A 20547-nucleotide genomic window follows, 5' to 3' on the forward strand; every position below is an offset into this window, starting at 1 on the left:
GTAGCGAACAGCGGGGGAGATGGAAGGGTGAATGTGGCTTGGGGATTCAAGACGTGGAGGGCTGTGCTATAGACTTACCCCAAGAGGGCTGAGGATAGGACTGCAGGCTAGGAGAGTTAGCCGGTGGTGCAGGTCCCGGGACGCAGAGAGAGGTGAGGGCCGGGCCAGGACCAGAAGCAGTGCTCCTGGGGCCCAAGAAAGGCACTCAGTTGGTCTGGGTGAGAAGGATCAGGAAGCAGTACTGGTTCCCCAGGTGTCTGGGGCCCCAAGACTAGGAATTGCGCAGGTCCCAAACTGGGAGTAGCGAACAGCGGGAGAGATGGAAGGGTGAATGTGGCTTGGGAGTCAAGGCGCGGAGGGCTGCGCTATAGACTTACCCCAACTCCAGCTGCCCCTTTTTATGTGTGTTTCCCTGCATGAATGTGTACCCTGTGTGCCTGGTAAGAGGTGATGAGACTCCCTAGAACTGGAGTTATGGGTGGTTGGCTATAAGCTGCCATGTGAGTGCTAGGAACAGAACCCATATACTCTGCAAAAGCAGCAAGCGCTCTTACCTGCTGAGCCATCTCTTCAACCCCTAAACAACTGATCTTCAAAATGATTACTGATATAGTTGGATCAATGTTTTGTCATATTTATTACTGATTTCTTTTTAAAAAATATATTTTATTTATTTTTATTTTATGTGTATAAGTATATTGCCTGCATGTATATGAATGCACCCATGTCATGCAATATCATGGAGGTCAGAAGAGAGCATCAGATTCCCCTGAAACTGGAGTTAAGGACGGTTTGTAGCTGCCATGTAGGTGCTGGGAATTAAACCTGGAACCTCTGCAAAAGCAGTCAGTGCTCTTAACTGCTGAGCCATCTCTCTAGCCCCTTGTTACTGATTTCTAATTTTCTGATTTTGTTTACCCTTTTCTAACTTTTGTGATTTTTCTACGTTGTATGATTTCTTTTTCTCTTCATTCTTAGTTATTAGTTGTACTTCTTTTTGTTTAAATTTTTTAGTGATTCCCCTAGGGTTTGCAGTATAAATTTACAACTAATGTAAATGTCTTCCCTGAAGTAACACTGTGCTACTTCATCAGTAGTATTTTATAATTTATGTGTATGAGTATATTGTTTACATATAACTGCACTACATGCTCACAGAAACAAGAAGAGGGTGCTGGATCTCCTTAAACTGGAGTTATAGATGGTTGTTAGCTACCATGTGGGTGCTCTTAACCACTGACCCATCTCTCCAGTCCCCTTGGCAGGCACACCTTTGTCAAAATCTAGAAACTCAAAGCAGTAAGTGAAGAAAACCACAGGGCTAACCTCATTTGTTTCTTATCTCAAGTTATCACTATTCTTTGTTGCTTGATTTCTGGTGTCTTGAATTATTTTGTGTATTATTATGTTGATTCTTGGTGCTTCAGATTGCTACTTAATTCCTGTTAGCCAGAGGCATAACTGTTTTTGATATTCAAAATACTTGACTCCTAAATTTTTTCAGTATACTTTGAGTGATCTCAAATAACTTTGGGATTTTAAAAATACATACAGATTCGTACTATCTTTAATCAAGAATTAGCCGTTTTTTTCTACCAAAGGTAGGGCACGCACTTATAATTCTATCACTCAGGAGGCAGAAGCAGGAGGATCATAATTCTAGGCCAGCCTGTGCTATGGGAAATTCTATCTCAAACAAAACAAAACTTACTTTTTCAAGGAAAAGCTAATATAGATAATCAGACTACCATATTTTAAAGTGTATTAAAATAATTCCTCTCTGTGTGGCAACAAGCATAATACACAGTTAAGGTCAACTGTTTCCTTCTGTGTTTGTTAATTTTAATACATACTTCTCCCCTCATTTTGATATAGTTTAGTTTACAATTATTTAAAAGATCCAAAAAAATTCATACCTAATCACTAAAATTACGATTTATCAATAGTAAAGTATTTGTATCTATAGGCAGTGTCTTCACTACAATATGGCATGGCATGTTAATGATCATAAAAAAATGAAAACTGGTCTGACAGTTGACATAAAAAAAGTAAAGACAACAGCATTCAAAACTGAGCAAAAAAATTTTTTTAAAAAATCATACACAGCTACTTTCAAGGTATCTTTTAGGAGCTGGAACCAAAGGAAAAGTTGACCAACATGCAGGTAAAATTGCAACCAGAAAGTAGTAAAACCAGAAACTGGTTAATGAAGCTGTGAGATCGAATGGCGTATCGAAGTTCTCAAAGGCCATTTATAAAGCAATTTACAAATGATCATGCATAATATATGACAAATTTTCATGGTTAATGAGATAATTCTAGAAGTATAATTGAAGTAACAGAATTAAAGATGTACAACTAGATATGACTGTATCATTTAATCTGTATTAGTAAAAAGGAGTGAGTTAAATATTCAAAACAATGCTTTGAATATTCCATTTTAACTATGCTTGCTTTCTAATTTTGTCCTGCAAAACAAAACACAAGACTTATGTCAGTGTGTTCATGATCCCGTTTAAAGAACATTCACTGAAATGTGAGAGAATTTTGAATCTCATCTACTACACACTTGGTAAATTACCTAAAATCAGTTGTCTTTTTACAGTGGATTATTAGTATCTGTATTGTTCAACAGTAATATGAAATTCCAAAAATTTCTAACTATATTAAAAGAAAAAAGAGGGGGAGCTGGAGAGATAGTTGCATGGTAAAGAGCACTGGTTGCTCTTGCAGAAGACCCGGGTCCAAATCACAGCATCCACATGGTGGCTAACAACTATCTGTAACTCCAGTTCCAGGGCGTTCATTATACACATAAAATAAAGAGAAAAAAAGTTTAAAATAAAAAACTTTAAAAAATGTGTATGAGTGTTTTGCCTACATGTGTGTTAAGTGCACTTGGGTGCTAGGGATCGAACTCAGGTCCACTAGAAGAGCAGTAAGTGCTCTTAACCACTGAGTCATCTCTCCAGCCCAGAAGAAACATTTTAGCAACATATTTAACTCAACATGCCTAGAATATCTCAACCTGTAGTTAGTAAGAAAAATAAAGGGGCTGGAGATATGGCTCAGTGGTTAAGAGCACTGACTGCTCTTGCAGAGGACCTGGGTTCGATTCCAAGCACCCACATGGCAGTAACAACCATCTGTAACTCCAGTTCCAGGGGATCCAACGACCTCTTCTGACCTCTGTAGGCACTGCACAATACAGGTGTACTTACATACATGCAGGGAATACACTCATACACATAAAATAAAAATAATTTTTAAAAAAAGAGAGATTCCTTCCTCTGACAAAGTCTATTATCCATGGCCCACTTCCACTGAAGTGCTTCAACCACCTAGCTGAACTTCAGATAAAGGATTGAGGATGCAATGACTTTATGTTCTTTCCCTCACATTGTTTTCACACACTCATTATATTTGTTTTGCTTTGGATAACACAGACACACAGATGTTCACCTGGGTTGAATCTCAGTCAACAGACTTTTTATCATTTTGGATTCACAATTAGAGGTATAATACTGAAAATAGTGAAGCAGAGTTTGACTGAGAGAATTAAAATGCTTAGAATGGTGCCTGATACGAGCAAATATTCAATAGTTAACTGTTACCATCCATACTTCAAATTAGTTCAGTTGACTAATCTAAAATTATATCGTTCTATTATTCCCAACAAAAATTATGCATTTCATACTTAAATTTTCTTTCCAAAGCTAATGAAATTTTCAATCCAATTACAAACTAAAAAATGATGTGATTTATATAAGACACACAAATTAAAAATAAGTCTTTTTCATCCTTGTATTCTCAGAAATACCACACTGCCATAATAAATGTCCAAAAACACACTCATCTTAGATCAAAACAGAACTGTACCTATGTTAATAATTGGTAAGCTGAAAAATGCGAACAGAAAACTATCAAACCTTAAAGCCTGTGGAAGAATACACTGCAGAGAAGCAAGCTAGTAAACCACACTAAGCCTTGGAAGTACTCAAAAATTAAGAAACACTGAGGTACAACCGAAGACTGTGCTGGTGCAATAAACTGGGGGGGTGGGGGGGAAATCAAAGGATAGTTTGCAAATGAGAAAAGAGAAATTAAGACCAGCCTATGAAGTTAGTCATTTGTCTTCCAGGACATAAGGAGCTTAATTAAGCCCACACCACAATGAATGAAAAATTAGAAAAATATCAATACATATCATCATAGATTTTAGAATTAGGGGGAAACATCCCAGCATTTGAGAAGAAAATAAAATGTACAAAGAAGCAGCAGTAACTAACATTAGAAAGATAGAATGAAAAACGTTTCAAAATTCTGAGAAAATCCTAGCACTTGAGAGGCTGAGGCAGAAAGACTGCTTGCTTGAGTCCAAGGGCAGCCTGGTTTACACAGCAAATACCAGGCCAGCCAGGGCTATATAGCAAGTTCCTGGGCAAAATTCTGAGTGAAATAATTTTCTGTATAGATGTCTGTCTTAGACATACTATAAATCAAAACCAAATTCAGAATAATAGCATTTTCAGTAGTCTCAGAAAGTTTGTTTTCTACATGTTCCCTTTCTGAAAGCTTCTAAAGGATTGACTTTCAAAAAAGGAGGGAGTAAACACTTTTAAAACTTAAATTTTAGATTTAAAGACAGCAGGATCATCACAAGAAAAGGTAAGAAATTCCCAGCAAAAGAAGTCTCAGCATAATAGCTATACAGCAAGACCAGAGGATAAGTAATATTAACTAGTGTAAGAGGCAGTCTCCAGGGGTAAAATACAAAAGCTGATAAATTATCTGAAAAGGTTACAAATAGAAAAATAAACCCGAAAAATTTAAAACTAAAAATTTTAAAACCTAGCTATAGGAAGGAATCTGTAAATGCCAGAAATTTAAAGAAAGCTAAATAGTCTTAAAAAATATTTTATTTTTTGTGTGTGTATGAGTGTATTGCCTACATGTGTAAGTGTACCCACGTGGTGCAGTGGCCATGGAGTCAGAATAGGGTGTTGGATTCCCCTGGAACTGGGGTTACAGATGGTTGTTAGCCACCATGTGGGTGTTGGGAATCAAACCCAGGTCCTGAAGCAGTCAATGCTCTTGACTGAGCCATCTCTCCAGCCCCAAGAAAGCTAAATAGGTGAGAGAGAGAGAGAGAGAGAGAGAGAGAGAGAGAGAGAGAGAGAGAGAGAGAGAGAGAGAGAGAGAATGACTCCAGGAAGAAAAATATATACATAAAAAGAAATATAACTATAGTATTCTTACTCAACTCAGCAATGGATAAGGCATATATACAGAAACACAACTACACTACAAGGAATGAACAGGAAGAATGCTGTAAGAACTTAAAATTTTCACCTACCATACCCAAACATCAACAGACATTTTAAACTCATGAACAGTAATACACACATATTACTTGGAATGCAGCATCCAAGTTGAAAAGTGTTTTTCCTAATAATGAAACCTGGAAAGCTGTTAATTTTCAAATATTTTAATTTGACTTCCTCAGCTATGTGTACCAATTACTCACACATCAAAGTACGTTTGTGAAAAGGAAAAAAAAATGAAAATAAGAACACAAATTTTATTTATTATTTTTATTTTATATGTGTGTATTGCCTACATGCATGTAAGTGTACCTGTGTTGTGCAATGCCCATGGAGGTCAAAATAGGGCATCAGATCCCCTGGAACTGGAGTTAATGACAGTTGTTAGCTGCCATAAAGGAGTTAAATCATCCTTCCAGGCTCAAAACTCTCCTTAGCAAAAAGTCACCTAAACCTTATGAATTCAAATTCTCTGTCAAGGGCTGGTAAAAAGGCTTAGCAGTAAAGGCACTTGCCCTCAAGCCTGGTAAGTCAGGCTTGGTCCTCATCACCAGAACCCACAAAGTGAAATGAACAGATTTCCTTAATTGTCCTCTGGCCCTCTACACATGTGCGTTCCCCCCCAAAATTTTAAAATGTAATAGAAAAATTCAACTTCTCTGTCTAAAGCAATGGATCCATTTGTCCAAAATATTTAATTTTATTGTTTTTAAATTTTTTAAAGTTTATTTGTTTACTGTGTGTGTATGCATGCACATATGCATGCCACAGTGCATATGTGGTCAGTCAGAGGACAACTTGCAGGAGCCAAGTTCCCTCTTTTCACTATGTGGGTTCTAGAGATCAAACTCAGGTTTGTCAGGCTTGGCAAAAAAGCAACTTTACCAATTAAGCCATCTCAATGGCCTGTTGTTTTGTTTTTGAGAGTCTGTAGTCTAGGCTGGTCTCAAACTAGTGGTACCTTCCTGCCTCAGCTTCCAAAGCACCCAGGTATCCTGAGTATTTTTAAAGGTATAGTAAGACTGAGTCCCATGTCCTCTATATGTTTTCATAGTAAGAAACATTTTTTGTCTTTTTTGAGACAGGGTCTCTCTGTAGCCGCAGTTGTCCTGGAACTCACTATGTAGACCAGGCTGGCCTAGAACTCACAAAAATCCACCTGCCTCTGCCTCCCAAGCACTGGGATTAAAGGCGTGTGCCACCACGCCCGGCAAGAAACAATTTTTTAAAGTTTGTTTTTATTGAATTTTTGTGTATTTCATACAGAACATCTCAATCTTAAAATCATCTTTATACCCCTATCCCCAATGCCACCCTCCCATAGCTCCTCAACTAGAGCCCACATACTGTTAAGGTCCACTGTGTCAAGTCAGAGTCCCCAGACGTTCCCCAGTGCAAGTCCATTCACTGAGGTCTAGTCAGCCTATCTAGAGTCCCTTGTTTTAGGAAGATCAGCTCTTCTTCACCTAGCAGCAATCAGTTGCCAATATTTCTTCATATAAGATTGGAGTCTACTGTTCATTTTCCTAGTTCTATGCTGGGCTTTTGTCTGCGAGAGTTTGCATGGGACTTGTGTATGCTGACACTATTGCCATAGAATCATACGAGCAGGTTCCCAGGAGCTTGTAGGACTGTTTCCGTATGATTCTGCACTTGCTCCCTGGCTCTTACCTTTCCACCCCTCTTCGGTGACAGTCCCTGAGCCTTAGGTGGGTGGTTTAATAAAAGGGTCCTGTCCAAGGGCCAGCATTCAGCAGACTCTTGATCTCTCAACTTTAGTCATTTGTGACCTTTTGTGTTCCTGATCCTCCACTGCATAGGGAACTTCATTAAAGAGAACTGAAAGATTCATTAGTGTCCTTTACCCCTGTTCTAGGTTCAAGAAACAATTTAAGTAAAAAATGTCCTGTTGAATAAAATACAATCAGGAATGAAAATATGTATTTCCTGGGGCTAGAGAGAGCACAGAGGTTAAGAGCACTGGCTGCTCTTGCACAGGATCTAGGTTTAAATCCCAGCACCCACATGGCAGCTAACAACCATCTATAACTCTAGTTCCAAGGGATCAGACACCCTCTTCTGACTTCTGCAGGCAATGTGCAACACAGGTGTACTTACATACATGCAGGCAATACACTCATACACATAAAATAAAAATATGTCCTGAAATTTCATTTAAAATGTTAAGATATTAGAAATGTAAAGATAGACAAACATTGGGCTGGAGAGATGGCTTAGTGGTTAAGAACACTGGTTGTTCTTGCAGAAGACCTGGGTTTGAATCCCAGCACCCACATGGCAGCTAACAACTGCCCAGAACTCCAGTTCCAGGGGATCCAACAGCTTCTTCTGTCCTCTGTGGGCATTGCACAACACAGGCGCACTTATCTACACGCAGGTAATACGTGCATACATATAAAATAAAAATGTTTTAAATTTTTAAAAAAAGAGAAACATCAAGTCACCTCAGCAAACTGATAATCACTGAACTTAAGGTATGGTTTTTATACATTTAAATTTTTCAAATGAGAAACGATGTTCCATCATTTAAAGCTTAACATGGAACACTAAGCGCTTACTTGCTCTTCTCTTTTCTGCTTGCGTAACTGCAGCCCTTCTTCCTCCCTCCTCCTGCGCATCTCATCAGGATTCAGAGATTTGTTCTTGTAACTTTTTAGGCGAAAATTTTCTTTTCCTGGAGTGGTCATGATTTCTAAAAGAGAGACAACAGATGAGTTTAAAGAGTTTTGTTATTCTATAAGCTCAGCCTTAAACATATATATGTCCAGGTTTACACATTGAGACACCAGATGTAGTTATTTTATTTTCAAATTTTAATTAACATTTATTTATTTATTGGGGGAGTGTGCATTTGCTAGCGCACCAGTGTCAAGGTCAGAGGACAATTTGTGAGGGTTAGTTCTCACTTCATCACATGCATCCTGAGGACTGAACTCAGGTTGCCATGCTTGGTGGCAAGCCCCTAAACTCACTGAACCATCTTGTCAGCCCTTTTTTATTTTCAATAGCTTTATTAAAATATACAATTCCACAGTTTTTACTGTATCATCAGGCATGTGCAACCATCATCAGAGTGAACTGAGTATTTTTATCACCTCAAAGAGAAACTGGTTTAACTATCATTCTTAAGTATTTCATATAAACAGAATCATGCAACACATTATTTTGTTGATAGGCTTCTTTTATTTTGCACAATACTTTAACAGTTCCAAATAGTTTGATTTTCTCTGTAGCACATTATCAGCATTTCATTCCTTTTATGGTCAAATAATATTCTATTTTATCCACACAATTATATGACCATATCAACTAATGGGATATTTGGGCTACCTTTTGACTAATATGAAGTATGCTTCCATAAATACTTACAGTCAATATCTGTGCAGACATGCTTTCATCTCTCATGTATATATAATTAGGAGTGATTTTGCTACTCATGGTAACTCTGATTAATCACGTGAGGAACTACTCACTATTCTTCCAAAGTGGCTTTCATCATTTTATATGCCCATTAATACCACATGAGAGGTGTGATTTAACTGAACCATCCTAATAGGAAGTATATCTCATTATAGTTTTGATCTGTAATCCTCTGATGACTAATGAAGCACAGCATCTTCTCACATAATTGTTTTCTAAATGTGTATCTCCCATTTAAAATTCTATCAAATCTTAGGTGGGTATGCTGGCACACGCCTTTATTCTCATTACTGGGGAGAGACAGAGGCAGGCAGATCTCTGTGAATTTCAGGCCAGCAGGGCTACATAGTGAGGCCCTGTCTCAAAACAAACAAACAAACAAATTAGATCCTTTGTCTATTTTTAAATTCGATTACTTATATTTTCATTATTGAATTGTAAGAGTTCTTCATACATTCTGGATAAAACTCTTACCGGTTATATAGTTTGCAAATATGTTCTATTATAGGTTACTTTTCTACTTTCTTGATGATATTTAGAATTCAAAATCTTAATTTTAATGAAATTCAAAAAAATTTACTTTTTTCTTATTCATGCTTTCGGCATTATATCTAAGAATCCTTAACCCTGTGTTTCTAAGAGTTTTGGGCATGTTTACCTCTTACAGTGGTCCATTTTGAGTTAAATTTTTGTAGATGAGATGAAATAAAAGTTGAACTTCATTCTTTTGGATGTGTCTATGCAGTTTGCCAAACAGCATCTGGTGAAAAGACCATTCTTTTTCTTTTGGCATTTACTAGCATTACTGTAGAATAAACACTTTTGTCTGTCCAAAATTTGTATATGAAATCCTAAGTCCCCATATGCTGTTTTGAGGTAGATCCAGCATGATTAGTCATGATGACAATCAGGAAAGGGATTAGCTCCTTCATAAAAGACACAACCAAAGAGTTTGCTTGACCCTGTGTCAAGTGAAAAAGACACCCATCTATGAACTAGGAAGTAGGCTCTTGCCAATTACTGAATCTGCGGAACCTTAGTCTTGTACTTTCCAGCCTCCAGAACCTTGAAAACGAATTTCTATTGTTTGAGGCACATAGCTGCCTAGTAGACCACAGTAGCATCACACAGACGTATACATGGTTTAGCTTTATGACTTTCAATTCTATTCCTCTGACCTCTATTTGAATGCCTCTGTCAATTCCAGTCTTGGTTATCAATGCCTTGTTTTAAGTTTTAGAATGAAAATGTTTCTGTCTTCTTACATTCTTTTTACAAGATGGCTTTAGACATTATAGAGCCTTTGTAACTTTCCACATCAATTTCACAGTTTGTCAAGTCCTACAAAGTCAGCTCAGTTTCTGACCAAGACTGTAATGAATCCATAGATGAATTTGGAGAGTACAGCCACCTTACAAGTTAAGCATTCCAATTTATGAAGGTAAAATATTTTCTATTCAGAGTTTTAATTTTTTCTAACAATGCTAGTGCAGCATTCAGAGTACAAAATTTAATTTATTTTGTTAAACATATTCCCAAGCAGTTTCTATTTTCTATGCCCTGGTGAATGGATTATTAATTTCATTTTCAGATTATTCTTCACAATTCTACAGAAATACAATAGATTTGGGGAGGGGGGCTGTCAGTTTGAGACAGGGTCTTATATAGCTCAAGCCAGCCTCAAACTTCAAGTCTTCCTGCCTCTACCTTCCAAGGGATTAATGGGTGTGCACCACCCACACCCTGTTTCAACTGATTCTTAGATATTGGCCTTAGAAATCCTAGAATATTGCTAAACTTATTAATGTTAACATCATTTTAGTGGACATACAAGATCATTTCTTATACGGACAGATAATACCTTTTAGTTTTTCTTGCTTAACTTTCATGGTCAAAAGCCTTCAGTACAAAGTTGAATATAAGTGGAGAACAGACATCTTTGTCTTGTTCCAGATTATTACAGGGAAAGCAACTATTTAGCATTAAATGTAGGATTACCTTGGGGTTTATCATAGATGTGGTTTATCATGTTAAGCTCTCTTCTATTCCTAGATAAGTGCTTCTATCACTAAAGGGTTTTAGATTTTGTCAAATACTTTTTCTGTTTACTGATATAATTTTTGTGTTTTATTTTACAGACTTTGCATTAACTTGGTTTAGACTTTAAATTGGTCTTGCATGTCTAGGGAAAAATCCTATCTGACTATGCTGTATATATGTTTATATACACTGTTGGACATCATTTCCTAATATTCTGTTGAGGGTTACGTTCAAGTTATGATATTGGTCTGAACTTGTGGTGCCTTAGTCTGGCTTTGTTATCAGAGTAAGGAGGGCTTTATGAAATGAGTTGGGAGTGCCCCCACTCTCTATTTCTTAAAAAGACTTAATATTGAGTCTTTAAATGTCTGGTAGTATTCAGGAGTGAAGCCAAGCTTTTCTCTGTGAGCAGTTTGTGACAACTAGCTCTAGTTCCACAATTTATATGCCCAGCTAGGTTGTTTAATCCTTACTGAGATAGCTTTGATCTTTTCTTTGGAGAAATGTGTCTATCTCATCTCAACCTTTAATTTATTGTGATACAGCTGTTAACCATATTTTTATAATCCTTTTGATTTTTATAAGGTCAGTAGGAAGATTCCCCAAATTTGCTTCTAATTAGGACACCATAATCCTCCCCCTGCTTATAGCTTTCCTTTCCAAAATTTCAGATACCCATGATCAACCACAATCCAAAACCCAGAAAACTGAATAAATAATTTAACAACTTTTAAATTGCAGATCATTCTAATTGTTGATGAAATCTCACACCATTCCACTCCATCCTACCATACAAATCATTCCTTTGTCCAATGTACCCATGTTATATATGTGATCCACCTGTTAGTCACTGAATAGCCATCTTGGTTATCGAACCAAATGTCATGATACTACAATGTTTGTATATAAAATTCAGCATGATCTGGTTTCAAATATCCATTGAAGAGTGTTAGAATGCATCCCCCACAGATAAGGGAAGGAAACTGTACTTGGTTTACACTTTATTTCCATGTTGACCTATGCACTGGCTGCTCTTGCAGAGGATCCGGGTTCGATTCCCAGCACCCACACAGCAGCTAACAACTGTCTGTAACTCCAGTTCCAGGGGATCTGACACCCTCTTCTGACCTCCATGGGCACTGCATGACACAGGGGCACTTAGATACATGCAGGCATTGCACTCATACACATAAAATAAATAAAAATAACAAAACATTTTTTAAAAAAGAGTTCAGGGTATCCTCAGCTACATAGGAAGCTCAAGGCAAAGGCTACCCTGGGCTACAGCAAAGGGTCTATCTCAAAAACTTTTTTTTTTCAATTAGTTTTCAAAATCTGAAAGGACTGTTTTCATAAAAATTAACCTCTCAGTTGTTTCTTCTAAATCAACTCTTAGCTCTAGCCGAGGGAAAACCCCTCGGAACTCCCAAAGGCAAGAAAAAAATGCTTGTTCACAAAAAGTTCACTTTACTGGTCATGTAATAAAGAATATACTGTGTGTGTGTGTGTGTGTGTGTGTGTGTGTGTGAGAGAGATATGACTTTTACACACACACACACACACACACACACACACACACACAATTTTGAAACACGGTCTCATTTATGGGGCCTTGGCTGGCTTGGAACTTGCTATGTAGACAACCAGGCTGGCCTTGAACTCGTGATTCATCTGCCTCTGCCTCACCAAGCACAATGTGTATACTAAGAAAGCAACCACTTGGGGCTGAAAAGACAGTTCACAGGTTAAGAGCGAACACTGTTCTTACAGTGGACCTGAACTGAATTTTCCAGCACCCATGTTGGGTGGTTCACAACCACCTGCAACTCCAGCTCCGGGGGATCCAACACCCTCTTCTGACCTCCACAGGTACCTGCACTCACATGCACATACCCACACACACATATTGTAAAAAAGAAAAATCAGGGGTGGAGAGATGGCTCAACAGTTAAAAGAGCACTGGCTGCTCTTGCAAAGGACCCACATTCAATTCCCAGTACCCACATGGTGGCTAACAACCATCCATAACTCCAGTTCCAGGGGATCTGATGCCCTCTTCTAACCACCTCAGGCACTGCACAACATGGCTGCGCTTAAACACGTACAGAGAATACACTCATACACATAAAATAAAAATATTAAAAAAGCTTATACTGTAACTTGAGCTGTAAGAAATTCAAAATATGAGCCAGGAACAGTGGCACATACCTTTAAACCCAGCACTCAGGAGGGAGAGGCAAGCGGACTTCTGTGAGTGAGGCCAGCCTGGTCTATATAGCCAGTTCCAAGGCAACAAAAACTTAAAATTCAGCAAAGAAAAATGGCTGGAGGACAACACTGATGAAATTTCTTGGGAAACAGAATAAAGAGTAAGAGTACTAGAAAAATGGCTCAACTTCAAGAGCACTTGCTGCTCTTCCAGAGGGTCCAAGCTCAGCTCTCAGTACCCAAACCAGGCTGCCTGAAACTCCAGTTCCAGAGATTCTGACACCCTCTTCTGGCCTCCATGAGCACTGCACACTGGGGTAAAATTTACATAAAGGTAAAACATATTTTTTTTTAATCCTTCATTGATGAGTGGGTTGTGGTGGTGCATGCCTTTAATCCCAGAACTCAGGAGGCTGAGGCAGAGGCAGGTTGATCTTTGTGAGATGGAGGCCTGTCTGGTCTACATACCAAGTTCCAGGCCAGCTGGAGCTACAAGGAGAACTTATCTCAAAAAGATACACATGCACACACAAGTTCAAGGACAGAATTTCTAACCACTTCTGAAACGGCCCTCAGCATACTTCTGTCATTGTATACTAGGTATTTAGGCAAAGCAGTGTTCTCAGCTTTGTTAATTATAAAATCAAAATATGGATCAACTCTAAAAGATGAAGATGTTCTACATCCTATAGTATCAAATATTCAGTCAAGATTTAATACTTTATGTAAAAATAAACATCCAACTCATTATTATGAAAATTTGCTTTAGTCTTCAATAAATGATAAAACTACATATAAAAGAATTGTTTTAAAGTAACTGCTTTCTAAGTCTGGTGGCACACACCTTTAATACCAGCACTGGGGAGGCAGAGGCAGGTGTATCTCTATGAGACTGAGACTATGCTGGTCTACATAGCGAGTTCCAGGTCAGCTAGGACCACAGGAAGACCCTGCCTCAAAATAAATAAATAAATAAAATAATTTCTTTGTAATTTATTGTCAGTAAATACCTGATGTGTATTCCTATTTTTATATACCTATTTTCTCTGGCTACATAAAAATCTCTTGGGCAAAAAATGGTCTCAAGCGGAAAAAGTTTAAACTCTGGTATATTGCACAATACATAAACTGCACACACATATACCCTGCTATATTTCATTTCACAATGAATCAATCATTGAATAATAAGAGAATGCATTCAGTGCCTACAGAATTAGAACTGTGAATATTCACAGCCAAACCACATACAATGCTATGATTCCACAATGCTACAGGAAAAAGGAATCAAAGTTGGGTTCAGAAATTTAAGGTACAAAAATGTAAAGAACCCTGTATAATCTGGTGAGTATGTCAAGAACTGAGACATACAATCAACTTTAAAAATTGTTTTAAGGGACAACAAATAAATAAAATCTCCCAAACCTAAAAGACAAATTTCCAGGTGTTTTTTAAATGTTTATGAATGTATTGCCTGCGTGTATGTAAGTGCACCCATGCCATGCAATGCCCACAGAAGTCAGAAGAGGGTGGCAGAGCCCCATAACTGGAATTATAGACAGTTGTTAACTGCCATATGGGTGCTGGGAATGGAACCTGGGTCCTCTGCCAGGACTCTTAACTGCTGAATCATCTCTCCAGCCCCCAAATTTCCAGTTTTTAAGGGTCTATAGAATGTTCTTTATTTAAAGGGGAGGAAGGAGGTCCTGGGAATGTGGCTCAGTGGGTCCAGTGCTTACCTAGCATGTACAGTCCTGGGTTCCATCTGAGGACCATATTTAAAAAAAAAAAAAAAAATCATAGAGCACAGTCCTGTAATCCTACCCCTGGGTCCAAGAGTATCAGAAGTTCAAAGGTCATCCTTATAGCTAGCTATACAGTAAGTTTGAGGCCAGCCTGGGATACATGAGAACTTGTCAGGGGAAAAAGAAAAAAAAAGTATACAAACACACCTAGGAATATTATATGAAATTTCAAGTGTTAAAACATCATAGGGTTGGAGAGATGGCTCAGTGGTTAAGAGCACTTACTACTCTTCCAGAGGACCTGTGTTTGGTTCTCAACACCCACACAGCAGCTAACATTTGTCTATAACTCCAGTTCCAGGAGATCTGATACCCTGATCTGGTCTCTGTGGGTACTGCATGCACATGGTGCACTTACATACATGCAGGCAAAACATTTACACACATAAAATGAAAACAAAATATTTAAAAACCACAATATCTTAAAAGGTTTTATTTGGGGGGAAGGGGTAAGGAAGATTACATATGAACAAAAAAAAAAAAATAGGGAGACTGGGAAGGTGGCTCAATCAATAAAGTATCTACTATACAAGCGACTTGAGTCAATCCCCAGGACCCATGTAAAAGCCAGGTGTGGCACACAAATCTGTAACCCCAGAACCTGGGGTAGGGTGGAGACAGGTGGATCCCTAGAGTTCAGTGGCCAGCCAGTCTAAGCACATTGAAGTGCCCCAGGATTAGTGAGAGACCTTGTCCTCAAAAAATAAGACTGAGGGGTTGAAGAGATGGCTCAGAGGTTAAGAACATATAGTGTTCTTGCAGAGGACTCAAGTTCAGTTCCCTGCACCCATGTCAGGTAGCTCACAACTACCTATAACCCAAGCTCCAGGGGATCCAATGCCTCTGGCTTCCTCCAGGACCTGTGCTCGCATACCCACACAAGACACACACACACACACACACACACACACACACACACACACAAATTAAAAATAATAAAAATTAAAATTAAAGAATGAGAATGAGAAAAACACCTGACCTCAACCACAGGTATGCACACACATCCACAAGCACACATATATCCACTATACCCATACAAAATAAAAATGACTTGGAATGGCAACAGCAGCTCTGGAAGGAAGAAAGCAATGAAGTTGCGATTTCTAAACTTCAAGTGAAATTTTTCAATATAGAATTCCAAGCCCAGCAAAATGGTTGGTCAAATGTAAAGATACAATAAAAAAAATTTTTAAGCTTATGCAAGACCTGAAAAGTTCTTACTGCCATGTACCAAGTATCAGAAGATACTCCAAAGAAATTAATAAACCATGAAAGGAAATACAGAAAAATTGATGGCCTAATACAGAAGAGTGAAGAGATTTTTAAGGGTGGCTTAAAGAGAAATTCTAAGAAAAGAATGTGAACTGAGCACAGAAAAAAAAAAAAAAAAAAAAAAAAAAAAAAAAAAAAAAAAAAACAAAAACAAAACCCAAAACACCAATCCTGACTGCACTGAAAGAACAAAGGGGCCAAGTCTGATTGGCACACACCTCTAATTCCAACACTTAAGAGGGAGAGGCAGAAGAATCTTTAGTTCCAGGCCAGCCTGGGCTAAATAGTGAGACCATCTCAAAACAGCAAAAACAAAATAAAAGAAAGGATTCCAAGAAAGCTCAAGAAATAAAGCCATCTCAATCCCCCAAAGTATTAACTTCTAGAAAAAAATACACTGGTTGACAAGTATTATAATGTTTATATGGTTCAGCTGTCAATATTTGCAGTTAGGACACTATAAACACTAAATATTAATAAATGTTCCAGATAACTATATTGAGACTGTATTGAGGCAGCGTTATGTTTGGGTGAGGCTGATAATGTAACAGCAAGGAATTCTTACTCAGGAAAAAACCAATAGTAAGAGTGTGGTATCAAGAAACAGCAAGAGGGGCTAGGAGCGTAGCTCAGTAGTACAGCATGCACCTGATCACAGGCCCAAAACCCTGGGTTTAATCCCCAGCACTAGCAAAGGGAGAGAGGGTGGAGAAAGCAACAAAACAAAGGTACTTGACAACAAAAGCATTAGAAAGGAGGCCACACCTAAGAGACAAAAATGAGTAGCACTAAAGCACAGAGAGTGAAGCAGGAGGTGGCACTTTTTCAGCTATTCTAATTTTAAATTTGAGTTTTATAAATGGTGATAAAATAGAGAACTTAAGACAATATCTTAGCTGTTGGTGAACTGGACCTCTAGCTTGTTCTGAGGGAAAGACTGGACTGCTGACGATGCCAACTTTAATGACTAATATGAACATATTAAAACAGCCTTCTGGTCTGAATCTCAGCCCCACCACTTGCTCTGTGAAGTAGGGCAAGTTACCTAATCAGGCTGTATATGCAACCTTCTCCTCAAAGTGGTTTTGCAAGGATACTGAGTAAAAAAAAAAAATCTGATGTAGACAGAGCTTGACCCATAATGAATGCCAGTATTTTGTCTTTTTATTCCTCAGCTACAAACCCCCTTTCTGACTCCAGCTGCCTTGTTGGTCACAGAGCATAAGGGACACATGAACAACTCAGCACATAACCCTGTTCATGCTGGAAAATCACTCATGATGAGCAAGCATACTTATTTCTGTATATGAAGGACGGCATTATTCTTGTTATATGAAGGGGATTACCTCCGTTATCCACACTCTGGATTACTGCCAGCTCTGAAGAATTATCCCCATTAGTCCACAACATTGGAACAGAACCATGTTCTTACTTAGGTCTATTTTACAGTGTTGCTCAGGTCTTCAAAAACTACATTTTACCAATCCTCACCCCTGCTTTCACTACCTCAAATTCATTCTAATACAGGTCCTATCTGACCCCAGTGGGTCTGGAGTCACCTCCTGCTTACTGCATCAAGGGAAGAGAGATCAGCTCAACTCAGCTAACTGAATTGTTTGTCATTCCCAATGTTTTCTTCCATTATTATAACAAAGTCCATAATCCTCACAAAGTACAAAAATAACAAAAAAAGAGTATCTTTATCACTAGACCAGTCATCTTTATTTACCCGGCCAATCAAAGGTCTATTAATTTGTTTGGTTCTGGTTTTTGAGGGAGTTTCTCAGTGTAGCTCAGGCTGGCTACAAACTCACTACATGCTGAGGATGATTTTCAACTCCTCATCATCCTGTTTCTACCTCCTAAGTGCTGGCTAACCTTGAAGATGAAAAGATATACTCCCATTCTCAAAGGTATGGGAAAAGACTAAAGGACAAAAGAACTGAGAGCAACAGAGAACAACAGAACAGTCCAAGAAATGACTGAGAGCAACTCCAGACTATTTGGCATAAAATCATTTGTAACATAGTTGAAACTGAAGAAAATTACAAAAATTGACACAGTGAGCCTCCTAGCAAAGTGGAAAGAGAAACAGGATGGCTTATGAAACAAAATTAACCTAATGAAAGACAATTGTTTTTAAAAAGAAAAAGCCATGGCCAGGGAGATGCCTCAGTGGGTAAGAGCTCTTCCTGGACAAGCACCCATGTAAAAAAGTTGCGTGTGGATGCACACACCTGTAAACCCAGCACTGAGGGGCAGAGAAAGGCAGGCCTCAGAAGCTCAGGGGCCAGTCAGCCTAGCAGATGGGGCTGCAGGTTCAGTAAGAGACTCTGTCTCAAGGAAGTAAAGCAAAGAGTGATAGAGCAGTCAGACAAGAAGGCAAAGAACGTCCTCCTCTGGCTTCCACATGCACCCAGTCAGGGAAACACGCACATTCATGTGCATGCACCACACCCACATCCCACACTCACACTCCACAGACACATGAAAAAGTTTATCACTAGGAATACAGAAAAGATTTTGTGTATGTGTGGTCCCCTTTCACACGTATCAATTCTTGATAAAAGCCAAGGTGCTTAACATCCCACAAGGGGTCACTTTAAAAAGAACGTAATTCGCCAGGCGTGGTAGCGCATGCCTTTAATCCCAGCACTGGGGAGGCAGAGGCAGGCGGACCTCTGTGAGTTCGAGGCCAGCCTGGTCTACATAGTGAGTTCCAGGACAGCTGGGGCTTCAGGGAGACCCTGTCTCAAAAAGACCCCCCCCCAAAAAAAACCATAACAAAACAAACCACAAAACAAAACCCCTCAACTCAAGCAATATGGAATGGAAGGGGAGGAGAAAAAAATTGACTCCAGTTCTAGGATCAAAAAGTAATTCTTAAAACTGCTGCTGTGACTTTCCATGTTTTCATTCACAATAGAAAAAATTGGGCTAGAGAGAGAGACAGCTCAGCAGTTATGAGCATGCACTGCTCTTGCAGAGGACCCAGATTGGGTTCACAACACCTACCGGATGATTGCGATGTCAGCTTACAACCACACATAACTCCAGTTCAGGGAATCATACCTCACTCTGGCCTCAGCAGGCTCAAGACCAGCATAGGGTGCACTTACACACATGCAGGCAAAGCGCGCGCGCGCGCGCGCACACACACACACACACACACACACGCACGCACACACACACACACACACACACACACACACACACAAAGAAATCTTTATACTAGGAAAAGTTACCATCTGCTTCAGTTACTATAAATGTTTGAACATATTTAGCACATTACCTGAAAGGAGCTCAATTATTACTTTCAAGCCTCCACCTTAAAACTGCACATCACATAAAACAATGCCTCCCAAGAACTATTTCAGCAAAAACACAAAGGAGCTAGATCATTCCCGCTTTCCTCTGAAAATTAAGTTAGACCCTTCAACTTTTAAAATGGAGGGTGAAGGTCAGGGGTGTGGTTGCACACACATTTAATCCTAACACTCAGGAGGAGGCAGGTGGATCTCTCTGAGTTCCAGGCCAACCTGGTGTACAAAGTTCCAAGCTAGCCAGGGCTATGAAGTGAGACCCTGTCTTTAAAAAAAATATGGAGGGAGAAAGTCAGGCATGATGGTGTACCTGTAACCCCAACACTTGAGATGCTAAAGCTGAATTGCTTTGGATTCAAAGCCATCCTGGGCTATGTAGGGAATGTTTAGCCAGCTAGGATTAAATTAGTGGGACCGGCCTCAAAAACAAAAAGACAAACAAAAAAAGCAGCCTAAAGGCAACAAGAAGGTGAAAATCCTACTTACTGAGTCATCTAGGCTGATAAAAAAATTGAGATATGTGATGCATGCCTGTAGTCCTGGCATTCGGGAGGTTAGACAAGGAGGAAGGGGGCAAGTGCAATACCAGTCACCTAACAATACCCAGTCTCAAAATTTTAAAAAAAGGGTGTGTGCTGGGTTTGAAGCAATGCTTTAGGAGAAAAGGATGGACTTTAGTATTTAATAGAATATTCCAAGGCCATTTCTCGGTTATTTACTGGTAGTTGTTTACAAACTGGAGTTTATGCCTTAAAAATCAACTGATTTGAAACTTTTCATTGAAAAGCGGATCAAGAAGTACTTGCATTCAATCCTCCCATTCTTCCAAGACAACTTTCCAGTTTTCTGCTCCCACTGCGAGCTTCAGCTAACGCATCACGGCTTCCACGGCAAACCAAGTTGTCATTGCTATAATTACCACACCCCCGTCAGCCGCTCCAGGCCCGTGTAGTTATGACATCTGGAAACTGCAGCCTCCCGTCTCCACCCCCACCGCCCTCCAAACACCGGCCCGGCGCGGGCTGGAACCTGGGAGGTCCGGTACAGTTCCGGAGGTGGCTTAGGGCTTCGCCGCGCCCGCCGCGCACTCCGCGTAGGCCCCGCGCCGCCGCCCCGCAGTCCTCGGCGCCGCTTCCA

At 39.3% G+C, this 20547-nt stretch overlaps 1 protein-coding gene across 1 annotated transcript in view; it reads right to left on the bottom strand.

Annotated features, from left to right (window-relative positions):
• Positions 1-20547, bottom strand: part of Kpna1 (karyopherin subunit alpha 1) — a 65674-nt gene that overhangs the window by 44626 nt on the left and 501 nt on the right. Inside the window, exon 2 of the mRNA XM_008842940.2 lies at positions 7904-8037. Coding sequence (XP_008841162.1) covers positions 7904-8032 — 129 coding nt within the window. The 5' untranslated portion in view covers positions 8033-8037. The remainder of the gene's footprint in view (positions 1-7903; positions 8038-20547) is intronic.

Source organism: Nannospalax galili, unplaced genomic scaffold, assembly GCF_000622305.1.
Source record: "Nannospalax galili isolate Female #2095 unplaced genomic scaffold, S.galili_v1.0 scaffold18, whole genome shotgun sequence".
In the NCBI taxonomy this organism is placed as follows: Eukaryota; Metazoa; Chordata; class Mammalia; order Rodentia; family Spalacidae; genus Nannospalax; species Nannospalax galili.